Raw genomic sequence first — 17,460 nt, 5'->3', positions numbered from 1 at the left:
GCCTGGCTTAAAGGGGCCGCGCGGCGGCAATGGCGGCGCCGTGGCTGTGGCTGCTGGCGCTCTGGGCCGGGCCCGCCGCCGCCCCGCCGCCGCCCGACGCCGAGGTCACGTTCGTGCTGCCCGCCGGGCGCCGGGAGTGCTTCTACCAGGGCGCGCCCGGTAACGCCTCGCTGGAGGCCGAGTACCAGGTACCGGCGGGGGCGGGGCCTGGGGCGGGCCGGTACCGGAGGGGCGGGGCCTGGGACAAACCGGCACCGGAGGGGAGGGGCTTGGGATGAACCGGTGCCGGGTGGGCGGGGTCTGCACAGGAGGGGCGGGGCCTAGGGTGAACCGGTACCGGGGGGGCGGGGCCCGGCATGGACCGGTACCGGATGGGCGGGGTCTGCACAGGAGGGGCGGGGCCTAGGGTGAACCGGTACCGGGGGGCGGGGACTGTACCGGAGGGGCGGGGCCTGGGGTGAGCTGGTACCGGAGGGGGCGGGGCCTGCATCAGAGGGGGCGGGGCCTGTACCGGGGCAGGGCCTGGGACAAACCGGTACCGGAGGGGCGGGGCCTGGGCTGATTCGGTACCGGAGGGGGCGTGGTCTGGGGGAGCCGGTATCTGGGGGCGGGGGCTGTACCGGAGGGGGCGGAGCCTGGGTGATCCGGTACCGGGGGGGCGGAGCCTGGGGCAAACCGGTACCGGAGGGGCGGGGCCTGGGGCGGGCGGGGTACCGGGGAAGCCGGTGCCGGTGCCGGTGCCGGTGCCGGCGGGGGGGTCGCGGTGGCGGCGCCGCCATCCCCGGTCGCGGCAGGTGATCGGCGGGGCCGGGCTGGACGTCGACTTCTCCCTGGAGAGCCCCTCGGGGCTGCTGCTGGCCAGCGAGCGCCGCCGCTCCGACGGCGCCCACACGTGAGTCCCGCCGCCGCGCCCGCCGCGCCCCCGCCGCGCCGCGCCGCGCCCCGCCACGCCCTCCTCTCCCCGCAGCGTGGAGCCCACCGAGGCCGGCGACTACAAGCTCTGCTTCGACAACTCCTTCAGCACCATCTCGGAGAAGCTGGTGTTCTTCGAGCTCATCTTCGACAGCGCCCAGGAGGAGGAGGAGGAGGAGGAGGAGGAGGAGGAAGGCGACGGCTGGGCGGGGGCGGCGGAGCCCGAGGAGACGCTGGAGGTCAAGATGGAGGACATCAAGGTGGGGGCGAGGGGCGGAAGGGCGAGGGGCGGCAGCCGGGATGGGACGGAGGAGGAAGAGCCGGGGCGAGGCGGCCTGCGGAGCCCGGAGCCGCGGCGGCACCGCCGGCACCGCGGCCGGGGGGATTCTGCCCCCGCTGAGACCCCCCGGCGTCCCGCGCTTGGCCTCGGCAGCGTCGGGTTTCCGGTTGGACGCGATGATCTCACGATTTCGACTTAAATCATTCCCCGATTCTGCGTCCGGCTCTGGGGGCCTCGGGACGGGGAAGACGGGGACCCGCGGGAGCGCGTCCGGAGGCGGCCACGGAGCTGCTCCGAGGGCTGGAGCCCCTCTGCTGGGAGGGCAGGCGGGGAGAGCCGGGGGTGCTCAGCCCGGAGAGGAGGCGGCTCCGGGGAGACCTTACGGCACCGCGCCCATGAGAAAGGCGGGGACGGGCTTTTGAGTCGGTCCCGCGGCGATGGAAGGGTTTTGAGCGAAAAGAGGGGAGATTCAGAGGCGACGGAGGGAAGAAATTCTTCCCGCCTCGCTGGGCAACCTGTGCCAGGCTCTCCCCGCCCTCAGCGGGGGCTGCCCCGGCCCCGGCCCCGGTCAAGGTCAGGTTGGACGGGGCTGTGAGCGGCCCCTTCCCGCCCAAGCCCTCCCGGAATCCCGGCAGGAGGCGGCGGGGGCGGGGGGATCCCACCGGCGCCTCCCGTCCCCTCCCCAGGAATCCATCGAGACCATGAGGAGCCGCCTGGAGCGCAGCATCCAGATGCAGACGCTGCTTCGAGCCTTCGAGGCCCGAGACCGAAACCTGCAGGAGAGCAACCTGGGCCGGGTGAACTTCTGGTCGGCCGTGAACTTGACCCTGCTGGTGGTGGTGGCGTTCCTCCAGGTCTACCTGCTGAAGAGCCTCTTCGAGGACAAACGGACGGCGCGGACATAGATGGCGGGGGGGGGATGGCGGCGGCGGGGGGCCGAGCTCCGGCCGCGGCTTCTCCCTCCCGGCCGGGATTAAACCTGCCCGGCTTTGCAGCGCGGTGTCTCGGAGCCGATGCGACGCCGGGGGAGGGCGGTTTGGGGGCGAACCCGGGGCGCCGCCCCCCACGCTCACCCCCGAGGGGCCCCGGCTGAGCGCAAGGAGGAGGCCGAGCACTAAAAACGCCCAGAAAAGGGGATTTAAGCGGCAAATCGTGCCGGTAAACGGGGGCGGCGCTGGGCTGGGGGAGACGGGGAGAGGTGCTCCAAAGGGGGGGGCGCTGGGGGTGCCGCTGCCCCGGGGACGCCCGCGGCGGGAGGAAAAGCAAAAAAATCCCTTGGGTGAGCGCAGAGTTGCCCGCAACTTTGCCGGTGCGGCGTCACCGGGGGCCGGAGCCGGTCCCGGGCCGGGGGGGGGGGGTCGTTATCGATCCCCGAAATCACAATTTCAGCGCGGCGATGGCGGCGGAAGAGCCCGGCCCGGCTCGGGGAGCCCCTCGCTGCCCGGCAAGGGGGGGGTTTCGCACCGGGGCGAAGCAGCCCGCGCCCCGGAGCCCTTTTCCAGCCCCGGGGCTGCCGAAAGCCGCGGCGGGAGAGGCCTCACGTGGCTGCGTCCCGGCGGCGTCGGGATGGGAGCGGAGCAGCGGGGCCGGCGGAGCTCAGGACGGCCGGGGCGGCGCGGCGGGAGCCGGTCTCCTGGGGGGGGGAAGAGAAGAAAAAGCGTTTAGAGAGACCGGCGCTGCCGTCTGCCCGGCGCTCCCCGGCTCGCGGCGGCCCCGGCGCCCGCGGCGGCGATGAACGCGGTCAGGGCCTGGTTGCGCTCGATTCCGCCAGCCGCAGCCCTGTCCCGTCCCATCCGGCGCGGCGCTCGCCGTGGGGCAGAACCGTGGGGCACCGGCTCCGTGGCAAAATCCCCCCGAAATCCCTCTCAGCGCAACGTCCGGCTGCCCCAGAGCCGGCCCCGCTCCCGGCACGCTCCGGTACGCGCCGGGTCCAGCCCTGCACCGGGAGCGGCACCGGCCGCCCCTGGACCTCGTCGCGTCGCCCGCCACGGCCAAGGTCGCCGCAGGCGTCCGGCACGATGGCGCATCCCGCGGCCGGGCCCTCGGCCGATTTATCCCTCGCTCCGGTGGCTGAGGGGTAAATCCCACCGGGAAAGCGGCCTGGCGGGGCTGGATCCCGTATCCCGGCGGTGACGGCAGCCAGAGCCGCTCGCCGGGCCGGAGCCAGACGCGGCTGAGCTCCGGTTCATCCCCCGGCACCGAGCGTTTCCGCGGTGGGGAACGGGGGCTGCGGGGCCGCATCCAGCCCCGGCCCCGCTCGCTCCGGCCGGGAATTCCTCCTCCGACGGCTCCCGCAGCCCCGGCGCTCAAAGACTCCTGGAAATCCAGGGAGCGCCGCGCTTGGGCAGCGCCGGCGGCACCCGCGGGCGTTACGCAGAGGATGCGGATAATCAAGATTTGGGGTTTTGTGAACGGCCGCTGGCGAGGCCTCGGCTCCGGGCGCGGGGCTGGCGGCTCTCCCGGGAGCGGGGCTGTGGCGCGGCGGCCGTGGGGCCCCAAAAGCCCCCCTGGGCCCGGGACCCCCCCGGCAATCGGGGGGAGGGAGGAGGAAAGGGCGAGACCGAAACCACCACAAAGCGCCAGAGGCTTTCACCGAAAATTTGTATTTTTCCCTTTATTTAATTTTTTTTTTTTTAATTTTCTTTTAGTTTATTAATAGGCTACAGACCGGAGGCACTTACGCGTTGGTAAAGTGGAGGGAGAGGAGCGGAGCGGGCCAGTTTGGCCAGTTTGGCCAGCGGCGAGCGAGGGGGAGGCCCCCGCGGCGCTGGCGACGGCGGGGAGAGCGGCACGCGCCGGACAGGACCCCTGGGCCGGGAAGGCGGCGGCAGCACCGGCCACGGATCGGGGCGAGAGCCGCGCCGGGGCCGCCGCCGGCCCCCCCGAAACGCGGGGGGATGCCTGGCATCGACGGCAGCCGGCGCGGCGATGCCCGGATTAATTGGGGGACGGGCCGCGAGCCGCCTCGCCGCGACGGGCAGGGCGCGAGTAAGGCAGGCAGCGCCGCAGCCCCGTCTCCGCGCTGGGCTGGAGGCGATGTTTTTAAAAACCTACGTTATCGTCGGGTTGGGGGCTTCTTTTTCCTTTTTTTTTTTTTAATCTTTTTTATACAATTAACACAGTCTGTAGAAATATTTACAACCTCTGCTCCCCGCCAGCGCGCGGCGCGGCGGCCGGCTCCCCGGGGAAGGCACCGTCGTCTAAGGCAGCGGCAGAGCGGGCAGAGGGGGGGACGCTGCGGACGCGGGGGCCGAGGCCCAGGGCTTCCAGAGCAAAGCTCCCCCCCCGGCCACGAATCCCCGGGGCTCGGCGGCCTCGCAGGGGGCTACCGGGAGCAGCCGGAGCCCCGGGAAGGCCCGGTGCCGGAGGCAGCGGGGAGAAACGCTCCCTCCTCCTCCTCAGACCCGGCGAGGGGTCGCGGTGACACCAAAGCGGGAGGGCGCGGAGCCGGCCGGGATGCTCCGGCACGCTCCCGGCGCGTTATTCCAAGTCTCTTTCCCGGATCGGCCCGGTTTTGGGCGTCGCCGGCGGCCATGGGGGGGGTCTGCGCCGCGGCGGACGCTTTGCGGCGAGCGCCGGGGCCGGAGCGGGGCGAGGGCGGGCGTCGCGGAAGAAATACCTGAGGTTGGCTGCGGAGCCGGCGCCTCGCGCGGGAAGGACTGACCTGGAGAGTCTGCTCCTGCTTTGCGGCGGATTAGATTTATTAGCAAATCGCTATCTGCAGTCCCATCATTTTCCATATATAAATTTTCCTCAAAGCTATAAAAACTGAAATATAGACTATGGTCAAGATTAGCAATCGACTTTCGGGTTTGGGAGAGAAAACCAAAAATCGCTAAGTTTTATATATAATATATTAATACAAAAATTCTGGGGGGGAGGAGGAAGAGGAGGAAGAAGAGGAAGAAAGCGAGGAGGCGGGAAGCTGATCAGCCCCGACGGCGGCTCTGGGAGATGCTGGGCGCAGCCAAGGACAGGCGGCGGTTTTGGAGTCGAGCTCCCCCGTCCCCGTCGCGTACATTCAGGCCATCCCACGGCACGAACGGCGAGCGCCGGCGCGTCCGGAGGGCGGGGGAGAGGGGGGGATTTCCCACAAAGTGCAATATTCGCCCCCCAAAAATATCTATAATCCCCCGCGGTTTATGCTACGGGGCGGGGGTGGGGCAGAGCGGGACCGGGGGCGCCCGGTGCTGGGGGGCTTCTCCGGCGCGGTGCCGACCACCCGCTTGCCGGCTGCGGCGCAGCGGAGGGAGGGCGAGGACGCTGGCGCACTGACGGGGATCGGCCGCGGTTACGCCGCTCCGCTGAGCTGATCACGGGTAGGATGGTTTTAAAAACGAAAGATTAGAGACGGGGTTGGGTCGGTTTTTTTTTTCCCCTCCCCGTTTTCCCCCCCGCCCAAACGGCAAAGGAAAGCGGCAGGCGTCGGGGCAGCCGCTCCGGGAGTCGCTACCAGCCCCTGGGCGGTTAATCGAGCAGGGAGGGTTCGGCCGGGCGGATAATGGTGGGCCGGTTCGGTGCGGCGGGGGGTCTTCTGCTGCGAAGAAGAGAGAAGGGGAACAGAGGCGTGAGCGGGAGGGACGGCGGCGCCGGGAGACCTTGCGGCGGCGGCTCGGCTCCGGGCCGCGTCCCAGCGGGACCTCGGTCCCTGCCTGCCGGCGGCGCGGAGGGACCGGCGCCCGGCACCGATCCTCCCGCGGGGAAGGGGAACCGGGGGGGCTGCGCTGGGGGTAGAAGCGGGGCTCCGAGCCCCGCCGCGGAAACCGCGAGCCGCCGACTCCCCTCCCGACCGAGGGGTTTCGCACCGCGGAGGCATCGGGGCGCTCGGAAAAGCTCGGCCCAAGGTGAGGATCCAGCGCCGGGGGCCCGGGACCACCCCAGGCCCCCTCGGGAGGGCCGGCCGCCGGGGCGAGAGCCTCCCCCGGCACCGGGGAGCCTTGCCGAAACGGGGTCTCTTACCTGGGCACGCCTGGAGGAATGCCGGGGGGGATGCGTGCCGGCCGCGACGGGATCTGAGGAGGGGCTGAGAAGGGGTCGTTATTAGCAGCGAAGATGTTCTGGGGTCCAGGGCGCGAGGGGATGGGGGGAGCCGCGAAGGAGGAGGGTCCCCCGGCGGGGATGGGGATGAGGGGCGGCCCCGGCGTTGGACCCCTGACGGCCGGCGGCCGGCCCGGCGGCAGGATGGTGGAGGGAGGTCTGCGCTGAGGCGGGGGGCTGCGGAGGAGAGAGAGCACCTCAGGGGACGGAGCGCGGGCAGCCCGCAGCCCTCCTTCCCCCAGGAAAAAAAAACCCCAAATCCAAGTTATCCCGTCGTCCGCCCCGCTGATTCCCGCCGGGCATCCCGCCCCCGCCAAGGCTACCTGTGCCCGCTGCTCGTCTGCAGCCACGTGTCGTCCACGGGCGGGGGAACCGGCGTGGAGACGGTGCTGGTGCTGATGTCCCCGATGATGTTCAAGGCCTCTTTCAGGGCGTGGTACATGCGCAGCATGTCGTCCCGCCTCTGCGCCTGGTCGGCCGACTCCTCCATCAGGCTGTTCTGGTCGGCGGAGGAGTACAGGTAGGCCAAGAGCTCCGAGTGGATGAAATCCTTGGTCTAGAGAGAAACAGCGAGCGCAGGTCGGCCCCGCGATAGGAAACGCAGCGGCTGGGCGGACGCGGGAGGAGCCGAAGCCGCGGAGGCAGCGGGGGGCCGGGGGACACCTCCGCCGGCTCCGGAAGGCGTGCGGAGCCCCGGCGATTCGGTCCCCTCGCGTCCCCGGTTTGCGAGAAGCGGGCGGGAGCAAACGCCAAGAATCAAAAACGCCTTCTCAGCAAAGCTGCTGCCAAGCAGCTCAAGCACAAAGACACGAAAACGAAGAATCGAAAGATCGCCAAATCCCATTGTTCGGTCCTGGCTCGGCGACGAGCGTGGCGCGGCCCATCTGACTCCTCCGCGGCGGGTACGGCCCGGAGGACCCCGAAATCCCCCCGAAAAGCCCCAGAAGCTCCCTCCCCGCCGCCCCCGAGCGCAGCCACTCACATTGTTTATCATGAGGTGCATTATCGTCTTTGGCATGAGGTCCCGGATGGACTTGTTGATGATGCCGACGTAGGAGTCGACAAGGTTGCGGATGGTTTCCACCTGGCGCTCCAGCTGGGGGTCCATGGAGAAGGTGTTCTCCTGGGCGCCGTCCTCGTTCTCGGTCTGCTCAGGGAAAGCAGGGCACAAGTTACTGTCGGGATCTGACCGACCCGGAAAGAAACCCCTCTGCTCCACGCTTATTCCCTGTCCCTTCCACCTATTTCCATCCTACGCGGATGCTTTTTCAAACAGAGTTCATTTCGTAGCCCGGAACGACTAGATCCATCAGCTGGGCAGCACAAACTGGGCCGGTCTCAGGCAGCACCGCGCGGCCAGCCTGCGCCGGGAGGGCTCGGGCAAGGCAGAGGGAGTGTTTACTTGGTCTTTCTCTGGGTAAACTCCCGCTCGGAGGAAGGAGGCTTTCCAGCTGTCCACGTCTTCTTGGGAGTCGCAGGCCAGCTCGATCTGCCGGAGATCTTTGTACACGTTCCTAGGGGACGAAGGAGCGAGAGCCGGGGGTGAGGACCGCGGAGGCCGGGTCGGGGACGGGAGGCTCAGCGGAGGCCCGCACCACGAGCCCTCGACACCAGGAAGCCCGAGATCCCTCCAGAACGTGTATATAAATATTGGCAAGCTGCTGTTTCCTCTGGAGAAATCCCCCTCCTGCCCGATCCCAGACGCTCCTGCCTCGGAGCACGAGGCCGGCTGGACGGGGCAGCCGGACGCGCGGCCCGGGTTTGGCCCAGCGGCGACCGAGGCAAGGGCAAAACCATCAGCCCGTCAACCACGGAGCGCGTTCGGCCGCGCCTCGGGCCTGCTGCGATACCCGGAGAGCGAAGGGATTTCGGGAGGTGCCCGGCCGCCGCCGCTGCTCGCGGCCCTTACCTTTGCTCCGTGTTGAAGATGGCAAAGACGTGCTTGTTGGACATAAATCCCTTCTCCACGTCCCTGATTTTCAAATTATCCAAAGGCAACATGTATTTCTTCTCCTTCTCCTGGAAGAGGGGAGAAGAGGAAGGGAGGGATGAGAGCGGGATGAAAACCCAACCCCTAGAACGACGGCGGGGATGAGAGCCCCTGCGACGGAGGGGCCGCGACCGCCCCAAGCTCGCACCGGACACGCTTTTCGGCTCGGCCCACCGCACGCGGTCCCCTGACCGAAGCCGAGAGCCTTCCCTGGGACGGAGCAATCCGCTCCCCCTGAATTAGCAGCGCTCCGGATTGCGGCTCCGGCACAAGAACGGACCGTGAATCCCTTTCGGTGCTGCTCTGGCTGCCCTGCCTTCCCAAGGAGGCAGCCGGCAGCGCCGAAGAAACCACCGGAGAAAGGGATTTGGTCCCTCCGGGTCTGCGGGCGGCTCCAGGGCGCTGCCGGACGGGCTGCCATAGCTGCCCTCCCTCGGCGCAGGACGGGGCCGGCTCCTCCGGAGCCCGCGCTCCCGGGGGGCCCAGGGCTCTCCCCCCCAGCGCCCGTCCCTGCCGGAGGGGAGATGGCTGGAAGGAGCCGGGGCCTCGCAGTCTGGCACGAAGACGGCTGCTGATTTAAGAGGCTGCTCTCCAGCCCCGGCGAGGGGCCACCCAGCCGAGCGGCTGCCGAAACGCCACATCTGGAATTGTTTAGAACAGCTCCAGCTCCACTTTGTCTCCAGATGCTGCGCACACGGTCCCAAAAAGTGACGTTCGCCTTTGTAGAGAGGCCACGAACCCAAAGCCTTCCCCCCCCGCCCCCCTTCCCCCGCCGCCCCACACTCCTCCTCATGATTTCCTGAAAAACCCACAACTTTTTTCCAGACTGGATTCGGTTGCAAGGACTTTGCCACGTCAGAAGGGAGACAAAGCAGTTTCCTTTCGCCCATCGGGCTTCTCTCCTTATTAAACAAAAAAAAAAAAAAAAAAAAAAACCAACAAAACACCAAAAAAAAAACGGGAGGGGGAGAAATTAAAAATAAAAGCCACCCCCGTGGATGCCGTGGGAAGCCGGAGACTCCAGCCCAGCCTGCCCAGTGTTCAGACTACCTGTTCAGGAGGGTTTAAAGTTGTACAGTAGTCTGCACATTGGTTAGATCGGGTTTGGCCGAGCAGCGCCCCAGCAGCCGCCCCAGCAGCCGCAAGGTAAGGGGGGAGCGAGCCCGGCTTCGGCCCTTTTCGGGGAGATTAAACAGGTTTCGCTCCGAATTACGGAGGCGGCGCGGTTTGGGGATTTGGGTGGGTTTTTTTGGGTTTTTTTTTTTTTTTGGTTTTTGCCTCTGCGGCGCGAGCGGGAGGGCAGAGGCGAGGGGGGAGCCCGGGGAGGCGAGAGGGTGGGCTGCATCCCCCCCCCCCAAAGCCCAGGGTGCTGGGTGCCGGCGTAGCGGCTCTCGGCCGTTCGGTTTTTAACGGCGGGGGCTCGGCGGTAGCGGGGGGCAGGGAGAGCCGGGCTCGCAGAAGACAGAGCCTCATTCATCGCCGGCCGGCTGGTTCTCATTACCCGCCGCGGAGGGGCCAGACGCGCCCCCCGAGAGGCCTCCGCGCAGGAAACCAGGGGAGCGCCGGCGGGGGGAAGCACGCCGGGGGGAGGTTTATCAGCTCACCATGTTTCCTTCTCTTTTAGGAGGCAGATTTAAAAAAAAAGAGGGCTGGGAGGGGGGGGGCGGCCGGGGAAGAGAGGTTAAAATCCGACTCCAGCGTTGGGGAGAGATGTTCACCTTTGCAGCACGCTTGGAAGATAAAGGATGAACAAAGGAAGCCCGGGCTTTGCTCGGGTGCCCGATGTCCAGCCGCCGAGCGGCTCCCGGGAAATAAAAGTTGTGTTCATGTCTCCTTTTTCTGACCCGCGTGCTGGGCTCTGGCGAGGCAGCGGCCGCACCGAGCCCCTGGCGTACCCCCGAGCGCCCTGCAAGCCGCCCCCCCGCCGCAGCATCTGGCCGGGAGGCCGGTGACGTAAGGGGAAAGGCGAGAGCAGGGGCCGATTTTCAGACCGTGGGGGCGGAAATGCTGGAAAATCTGAAACGCGAAAGCGGCACGGCCGAGACCACGCCGCCACGGAGGAGATGCCGGCTCCGGCGACCGCGCCGGCAGCCCGGACACGGAGCGGGCAGGAGATGCCGGTCCTGCCACCGGCCCCTTCCCGGGAGGGTCGGGCCCAAAGAAATCGCTCTGGTCGAGCGGTGAAATGCCGGGTCCAGGCAGGGGTGAGCTACCGACGCCCCGGCAGCCCGGGCACGCCGGGGAGCGGGATGTCCAGCGCGAGGGCCGGGGCAGATCCCCCGACACGGGCTGGACAAACGGCTCCGGGAGCAGCAGCGGCCCCTTCCCGGACGCCGGCGGGGGACAAGAAGGGACCTGCGGGGTCCCGGCACGCAGAAACCCCCGGGGCGGAGGGAACCGGGTTCCCTCCCCGCGCCGTGGTCTCCCCACGCTGGCGGGGTGGCTCTGGGGGAGGGTGGGCGGCAGGGGCACCGCGCGGGCACGCAGAGCGCGCGACGCCCTTCGGGCAGCGGAGACGCCGCAGCCGTCCTCGCTGGGAGGGCGCCGGGGGCCGCAGCCGGCTCCTGCCCAGCCCCGATCCCATTTCCCACTTCCCTCCAGCCTCGAGATCTTTCCCGCTCGGAGGCGGCAGCAGCTCCACCCCGGCGTGGGGATATTAACCCCATCGGCACCTCCTGCCCGAACTCGGCTTTCGGACGATGCGAGACCGGCGCTGCCGCCCCACGGAGAACGGCCGAGAGGGGGCTTGCTGACAATAAACCAGCGGTCCCACGGGGTCAAAGACTAAGTTTTCCTTTACCCGCAGGCAAGGCCTGCACGGCGCCGGCGGTTTTCCTTTCCCCGAAGGGAGATGGTTTCCCTCCTGACCCCCCGCATCGCTCCTCTGGCTTTGCGGGAACCAGCTGCCGACCTGGCTCAGGGGGCTGGGACGGGGCAGGGAGGTACAGGGAGGTCCCCGGTCCCGCTTGGAGGTCTTGCAACAAGAGCGAGGGGAGACAAAGAAAACCTTCCCCGAAAGAGGCAGGGCAGGGGGGCCCGCACGGCGCGGCCGCCCCTCCAGGGCTCAGGGCCGGGCGGCTGGAGCCCGCAGGACCTCCGCTTGCCAGCCTCTCCTGGTTTCTCTGTGTTTACACAATGGGGGAGTGCCTGGAGACGTGGACTTCGCTGGCTGGGACCCTGCGGCGTCTGCAGGGCACCCTCCAGAGGAGACCCACGCTCCTGCACGCCAGCAGACGGACACCGCTCGTTAGTCCCGGGCGCTAATTCTCATCTTCCCACCCGAGCCCCGCGCGTCGCAGAGCCTCCCCCCAAAACCCGTCCTTCCCCGCTCGCACGTACCTCCTCGTCCTTGTACCAGGACAACGACTCGGCCGTCAGCACGAACCAGTACTCCTTGGAGCCTCCCTTCATGATGCTGATGTTGTTGATGGTCAGCCAGCCTCTGCGGATCACCTGCAGACAGAGGAGCGGTGGCAGGGAGCGGAGGGGAGGAAGGAAGAAGAGGTTACAGGCTACTGTGGAGTCTCCGGGGGAGTTCCCCCGACGGGGAGCAAGGGGAAGCGCTCCTCAGCCCGAAAGCCCACCTCGCCCCTTCACAGAAAGCCCCTGCCTCAGCAGAAGACCCTCGACCAGGCAGAACTCGAGACCCCCATCTCCGAGGTAAGCTAGCAGCACGCGAGGGGACGGCTGGAGCTCTTCTAGCTCCCGAAGCCGGGCGAGAAAAGCAGCGAGCCCCTGCCCGCGCTCGCGGTAAGATGCTGCGGCACGGTCAGATCCAAACCCAACCCGGCGTTAACTCCCCCTCGCCGCCGGTGCCAGTCTGCCAGCAGCAGCCCGGTGCCGGACAGGAGAGGTGAGGGAGAGCAAACGCTCCAGTGCTCCACCGGGACGAGACAGGCGGGAATTCAGAGCGTGTCTCGGGTTTAAGAGAGGACCGGAGCTGCCCGGGGGCGTTACGGTCTCTGCCGAGGGCTGTTTTGGGGTGTCCCGCAGAGGGGTGCCGGTGCCGGTCCGTCCCAAAGGTCGGCACGCAGCGCGGCGGTGCCGGGAGCACCGTAAAAAGCAGACCTCAGCCTCCGTCCCGGCCGTTTCAAAGCCGCTGTCGCGAGCCAGGCTAGGAAAGGTCTGCGGAGACTAACGGAGCCCCGTCGGCTGGGGCACGTTCCCAGGAGCAACGACCAACTTACCCAGTCCAGCCGCTACCGGAGCAGCTCTCCCCATCCCTGTTCTGCTCAGGGTCTCCGCGAGCACGTGCCCTGGCTGAGCGCGGCCGAGGCAGCCCTCGGCCTCGCTACAACCGAGGAATCCCCCGTTTCTCGCCCAAACCCGCTCCCCCTCTGGTGCGTTGCCCCCTGCCCCAAAGCAGCCTCCCCCCAGGGCAGCTCCTCCGCCTCCTCGCGGCCTCGCCGAGCTCGTAGCCCCCGGCGAAAGGCTCCCTCGCAGCCCCGCGGACGGACCTCACATGCAACACGGAGCAGCAGCCGCCGGCAATCGGGGCAGCAGCGCGCTGAAGCGAGATTGCCAAAGCCTGACGTTGCAAGCAGCGGTTTTTCACGACACAATGCACGAGGACCGCGCTGTCCGGAGCAGGCGGGAGCGTTCCCTGTCCTAACTCAGCCCGGGGAGCTAACGGCCGACCGTCACCTCCGTCGTGGCACTCGTGCTCTCTCCCAGCGCCGGCGGCGAGGATCGCACGATGCCGTAGCCGGTCCCTGCAGCTACCACACAGCAGAGCCCTCGCTAGACCGTCCCGCGCCCGTCTCGGCAGCGCCGGAGCTAGAGGGGAACCACCCTGCCGATGCCAAGGAGCCTCCCTGCGCCTGTAACGGCTTCCCCGAGACAAAAGTCCTCGTGGAACAGCTCCACCATCGCTGGGTGCGCCTCAGCGGCAGCGGATCCCCACCGGGACACCTCTGCCCGCTGGAAAACAGGGTGAGTTAGCACAAACCGCTCGCGGCTGCGGAGACGTGCTGGAAGCTGGAATCTCCCCTAGCCGTGAGTCCGGACAAGCCAGGGCTGGGCTGGGACTAGCGGGCACGCTGCTAGCGGTTAGACCCTGCCCAGCTGCTCCCGCCGGCCTCCCAGGAGAGGGGCAGCCGATCGACCTCCGCCAGCCGCACAGCCACCATCTCTGGGACAGGCCGGGAGTTTTCTAAGCATTTCAAACGCAGGGAAGATTACGCTCTGCCCGGCGGGGTTCCTCCATTGTTCTGGGAGCTATTGTACGGAGAGGAAGGTCACCGCGGCTCGGCACAGGCCCCAGGGCTGCAGCAGGAGCCTTTAGACCGAGCCGCAAGTCGCTCTCCCCACCAGGGCCGCAGGGGAGCGGCATTCTTCTCGCCATCACCCCCGCGGTTTTACTGCGGAGCTGCTACGCCGGCCGCTCCGTGAGCTGCACGGCAGGCGCCTGCTGCGCTTCCCGATGCCGCTCTGCCTGCAAACGACCCGCTGCCAGGTCAAGAGGGGGAACGGAGGGTCCCCAAACCTGCCTGCTTCTGCTGCGTCACCCCATCCAGCTGGGACTCTGCTCCGGAGGCACCCAGGCACCCGAGGGGCAGGAGCCGCCTCGCACGCAGCAACACCGACCGCTGCTAGAGACCCGAAAACGGCGGGAGAGCCGCCCGGCAAGCGCCCGCTCCTGTAGGACCTGATGGCTTTAGGGAGAGCCCAGCCGAGCTGGGAGGTAGCACGGCTAACACCTTCCCGGCACGCCAGCGGTACCCTGCGTTACGGGATGCTTTAGGCGCCCTGCGCCGAGCGTGCCGGCGGCAGGAGAGACTCAGCGGCAGCTCGGCAAAGCCGGTGCCCCAAGGCCACGGCTTTTCTACCCCAGCGCTTCACAGGGGTTAGTACCACCACACAGGTTAGTAACGGGCAGACGTGGGGAAAATGCGCCGGGGGGGGTTGATTCAGGTCAGTCCAAAGCATGGATGGGAGGGAGAACGAACAACCCTCGCGGTTAAGCAGAGAAGAGTTAGACACGAGCGAGAGGCAGAGTTTGTTATGGCTTGTACGGGGACCGGCTCTGAGCAGCTGCGCTCGAGACCAAGGCAGGGCTTTAATCTCAACGCTGGGATTAAGCGGGTGAAGCGGAGCCAGCCCTTACGTGCCGAGGCTTTTCCGTGCGCTGCTGGGGAACCTACCGAGGGATGGGGCTCGGGCCGCGCTCGTTTTCAGCCTGCTCAGGCGGCTGCCAACGTAAAAGCCACGACAAAATCCACCGTGTTAGGCACAGACAAAGCTCGGTGCGCCGGCAGGCACAGGCAGCTAGAGCTAAAACTTAACTCATACAGGTTTTTCTGGTGAGGGGAAGGAAGGAGCCCTGAAGTTAAGAGGGCAGAGGTTGTCCGGTTAAAGATTTCACCTTCTGATTCGCTCTGGCGTGTTTGAGACCCCGATTGGCATTTGGAAAACCATCTCTGAATTTGAACCGAGTCTGGTTTTAAAGGAACAGAGGGAGGAGAGGGGGGAGATGGAGCAGTTGAGAGGATCAGGGACGAGGAAAGGGCAGAGGGAAAAGGTTCAGCAGCAAAGCAAGTCCCGCGAGCCGGCTTAGAGGCTCTGGCGGGTGCTGGGAGTTTTGGAGGGGATTTTAAGGAACAGGGAATCTGCCTTTAGGGCGCGGGGATGGGGAGAGGGCCCGGGTAGCGCAGAGGGAGCCGGAGAGTTAGGGAAAAGCCAAGATTTGAATTCTTTTGCTAAAGGGTAGAGGAGGGGAGGGAGAGCCAGAGACACCCCGGCCGTGCGCTGGCTCCAGGCAGGACCCAGAACACCTCCTCCTCCGTCCCCAGAGGCAGGCCGAGGAGGAGGAGGAGAGAGGAAGGCTGAGCCACAGCGCCTGGCACCGAGCAGCACAGCGGCGAGCCCAGAAGAAAGTTCCTTTAAGACCGACCGGTATCGGTGAGAGCACCGATGGTTTTCGGGCTCGTAAGCCGGGCAAGCTGCCCCTGCAGAGGGGCTCCAGAGCTCTGCCCCGCTCCGAATCAGAAGCGGCCCGGCACCGGGCCGGCGCCTTGGATCCTTAATTGTCAGATCTCCACCTTCCCATCACCCAGCACGACCACGTCCGCACAGCCAGTGATGGGAGAGCGGCCCTGCACAGAAATCATCGTGTGGGAGGCACAGGCGGGCCCTTGGGGGGTTTTCTTCGGTTTTGCAGCAAAACTGGACGGTGCCAAAAGAAAATGGAAGTGTCTGAGCAGTCGGAAGGGACGGGAAGCGGGCACGGGGCCCTCCCAGGCTGCCGGAGCCGCGGATGGGGTTGGTAAATCGCGGGGTTTAGCAGAGCAGAAGGTACAAACCTTCCCGGGAAGAGCGGGACGGGCGCTGCCCGCGGTGCGGCTGCCTCGCCACCGCGTCCCTCCCGCTGCCGGCCTTTCGCCGTAACCGGGCCATTACAGCGGCCTCATAAAATCCATTTTTGAGATAGGAAAGCACCCGGCACCCGAGCCGCAGCCGCTGTTTCGTGGGACCGTGTGGCTGATTAGAGGTGCTTGGCCTCGGGTAGCTTCACCTGCAGCCGGCTCCAACCTTCCGGCTCCATCCGCCAGCCCAGCGCCCGTCCCAGCTGCCGGAGCCAAATCATTTTCCTGGTTCCCTTCCCGGGGAGACGTCCGGGTGCTGAGGCCACCCCCGAGGGACCAAGGCCATACCCGAGGCTGTAACGCCCGAATCGGGGGTTTGGAGATCGCTTCCCTCTCAGACACTTCCATTTTCTTGGACCGCCGGCACGATGCTGGGCTCAGGAGTGCTTCCCCCCCTCCACCGCCCCCGAGGGGATCACTCGACCGCAGACGGTGCCCTCCGCCTCCCCAGAAGTGAGTACGCTTGAGGAAAACCTCTGTTGGCTGAATAACGAGGCTCGAAGCAGCCGACGGGCACCCAAAGTTGGCCTCCACCAGCTGCTAACATCTGGGAGCTGAGGCACCTCGGAAGAAGAGGGCTTCTCGCCGGATTTCTGCGCCACGCGCGCAGCGCGCCGCCGGCGTTGGTAAATCCGTTGGCAGCCGGCACAAGGTGGGGACCCAGCGCCAAGCCCAAGGAAGGCAGCTCGGGGCAGGTAACGCGCCTCCAGCCCCAGGGGCAGCCGCTGCAAGCAGGGGGGGGTGACTTTCCTACCTGCCGGGCCTGCCCGAAGCGCGGGCAGCGCGGCTCCCCGCTTCTCTCCAGCCCTCGCCGCCACTCGATGGGAACCACGGCCCGCCACGGCGGCGGGCGGCTCTGTGCTAAAACCCAAGGATTTTGGCTTCTTGCTTCCCAGCAAAACCAGTACTCGCCCTGAATCCCAGCAGCCAGCTCTCCCTATACCCGTTCCCAACGAGTACAGGCAGATGCCAGGCAGCGCTGACAGCCCGATGTCGTGGCACGGGCAGGGATCGGCCCCGAGCCCTTTTTCTTTTTGGCCGTGGGAAGAGCCCAGGCGTGGGGAGGAAGGGGACAGCCGCAATCTCCATCTCTAGACTAAGCCCCCGGCGCCCGCTTGCTCCCCTCGGGGAATCCTCTCCCCCCTCTGCCATCAGCGTACTCAATTCTGGGAGGCGAGAGGCGTCGTTTTAGGTGGGAAAGGTCTTTCTGGCAGGGCCACGTCCATCACCGGGTGTCATCTACCAGCACTATCACGCTATGTGGGTACTTACCAGTATCTCACCCTTTAGGTGCGCAAAATTAAGGGGGGGGAAAAAAAAGCAGGACGAGGAGACAGAACAGTGAAGAAAAACAAAGTGATGGAAGGGAGAAGAGAGCAGGAAGCACAAAAATGGTAGGAAAAAGCAGAAAAACAGCAAAAGAAAAACAGTTACATGCTATTAATTATAATTTTACAGTGTTAATATTTCATTACATTCTTTCCAAACAAGAGGCAATGTCTGCATTAGGTACTGCGAGACCTAACACCATGCAAGGGGGCACTTCCAGTCCCGCTCTCAGTCATGCACACCGGATAGCAAACACCCTCTCGGAAGCGGGAGGCTGCACGATGAGACAGAACTGAGGCTGACACGGCCGCCGGGCGCCTCCCCGCGCTCCCCGTCCCCTCCGCCCCCCACCCCGGAGGGCTGCTCTGCGTCGGCGGGGGCGGGACCGGGTGGTTAGGCCAGATCCTGCCCCGCGGCGGAGCACGGGGCTGCTCCGGCAGCGCGTCCCACCCGGCTTGTCCCGACTCCCGCTGCTTTTAGACGAGCTCCCGGTGAGCCAGAGCTCCGTCTTTCCCAGCTCCAACCCCAGCGTGAAATACCCCTCAAGG

At 66.8% G+C, this 17,460-nt stretch overlaps 2 protein-coding genes across 7 annotated transcripts in view; one reads left to right on the top strand and one right to left on the bottom strand.

The window, feature by feature from the left end:
- Positions 1-2,268, top strand: TMED1 (transmembrane p24 trafficking protein 1). 2 transcript variants are annotated; one of them, XM_082334059.1, is made up of 4 exons: positions 1-188; positions 795-892; positions 1,022-1,172; positions 1,879-2,268. In XM_082334059.1, exons 1-4 carry the CDS (start codon positions 30-32, stop codon positions 2,095-2,097), a joined length of 627 nt encoding a protein of 208 aa, XP_082190185.1. In that variant the 5' UTR covers positions 1-29; the 3' UTR covers positions 2,098-2,268. The 2 variants fall into 2 exon arrangements, with proteins under 2 accessions (XP_082190185.1, XP_082190184.1); XM_082334058.1 differs by having other exon boundaries at positions 968-1,172.
- A 1,515-nt stretch (positions 2,269-3,783) lies between these two features.
- Positions 3,784-17,460, bottom strand: part of DNM2 (dynamin 2) — a 33,248-nt gene continuing 19,571 nt past the window's right edge. Inside the window, exons 13-20 of one of the 5 annotated variants that reach the window (XM_082334155.1) lie at positions 16,856-16,867; positions 11,559-11,672; positions 8,139-8,248; positions 7,632-7,743; positions 7,212-7,376; positions 6,553-6,785; positions 6,152-6,406; positions 3,784-5,729 (exon numbers count right to left, since the gene is read on the bottom strand). In XM_082334155.1, coding sequence (XP_082190281.1) covers positions 5,660-5,729; positions 6,152-6,406; positions 6,553-6,785; positions 7,212-7,376; positions 7,632-7,743; positions 8,139-8,248; positions 11,559-11,672; positions 16,856-16,867 — 1,071 coding nt within the window. In that variant the 3' untranslated portion in view covers positions 3,784-5,659. The remainder of the gene's footprint in view (positions 5,730-6,151; positions 6,407-6,552; positions 6,786-7,211; positions 7,377-7,631; positions 7,744-8,138; positions 8,249-11,558; positions 11,673-16,855; positions 16,868-17,460) is intronic. The other 4 variants (XM_082334153.1, XM_082334152.1, XM_082334156.1 and 1 more) reach the window with 4 other exon arrangements.

Source organism: Platalea leucorodia, assembly GCF_965183815.1.
Source record: "Platalea leucorodia genome assembly, chromosome: 29".
NCBI classification, from domain to species: domain Eukaryota; kingdom Metazoa; phylum Chordata; class Aves; order Pelecaniformes; family Threskiornithidae; genus Platalea; species Platalea leucorodia.
This window is presented reverse-complemented; position numbering and strand designations above follow the sequence as displayed.

What these genes read in the sequence shown, in the direction of transcription:
- TMED1 (XM_082334058.1), top strand. Translation starts at nt 30, where the DNA reads ATGGCGGCGCCGTGGCTGTGGCTGCTGGCGCTCTGGGCCGGGCCCGCC. An exon ending in CGCTGGAGGCCGAGTACCAG is followed by an intron (nt 189 to 794) that starts GTACCGGCGGGG and finishes CGGTCGCGGCAG; the next exon opens with GTGATCGGCGGGGCCGGGCT. An exon ending in TCAAGATGGAGGACATCAAG is followed by an intron (nt 1,173 to 1,878) that starts GTGGGGGCGAGG and finishes TCCCCTCCCCAG; the next exon opens with GAATCCATCGAGACCATGAG.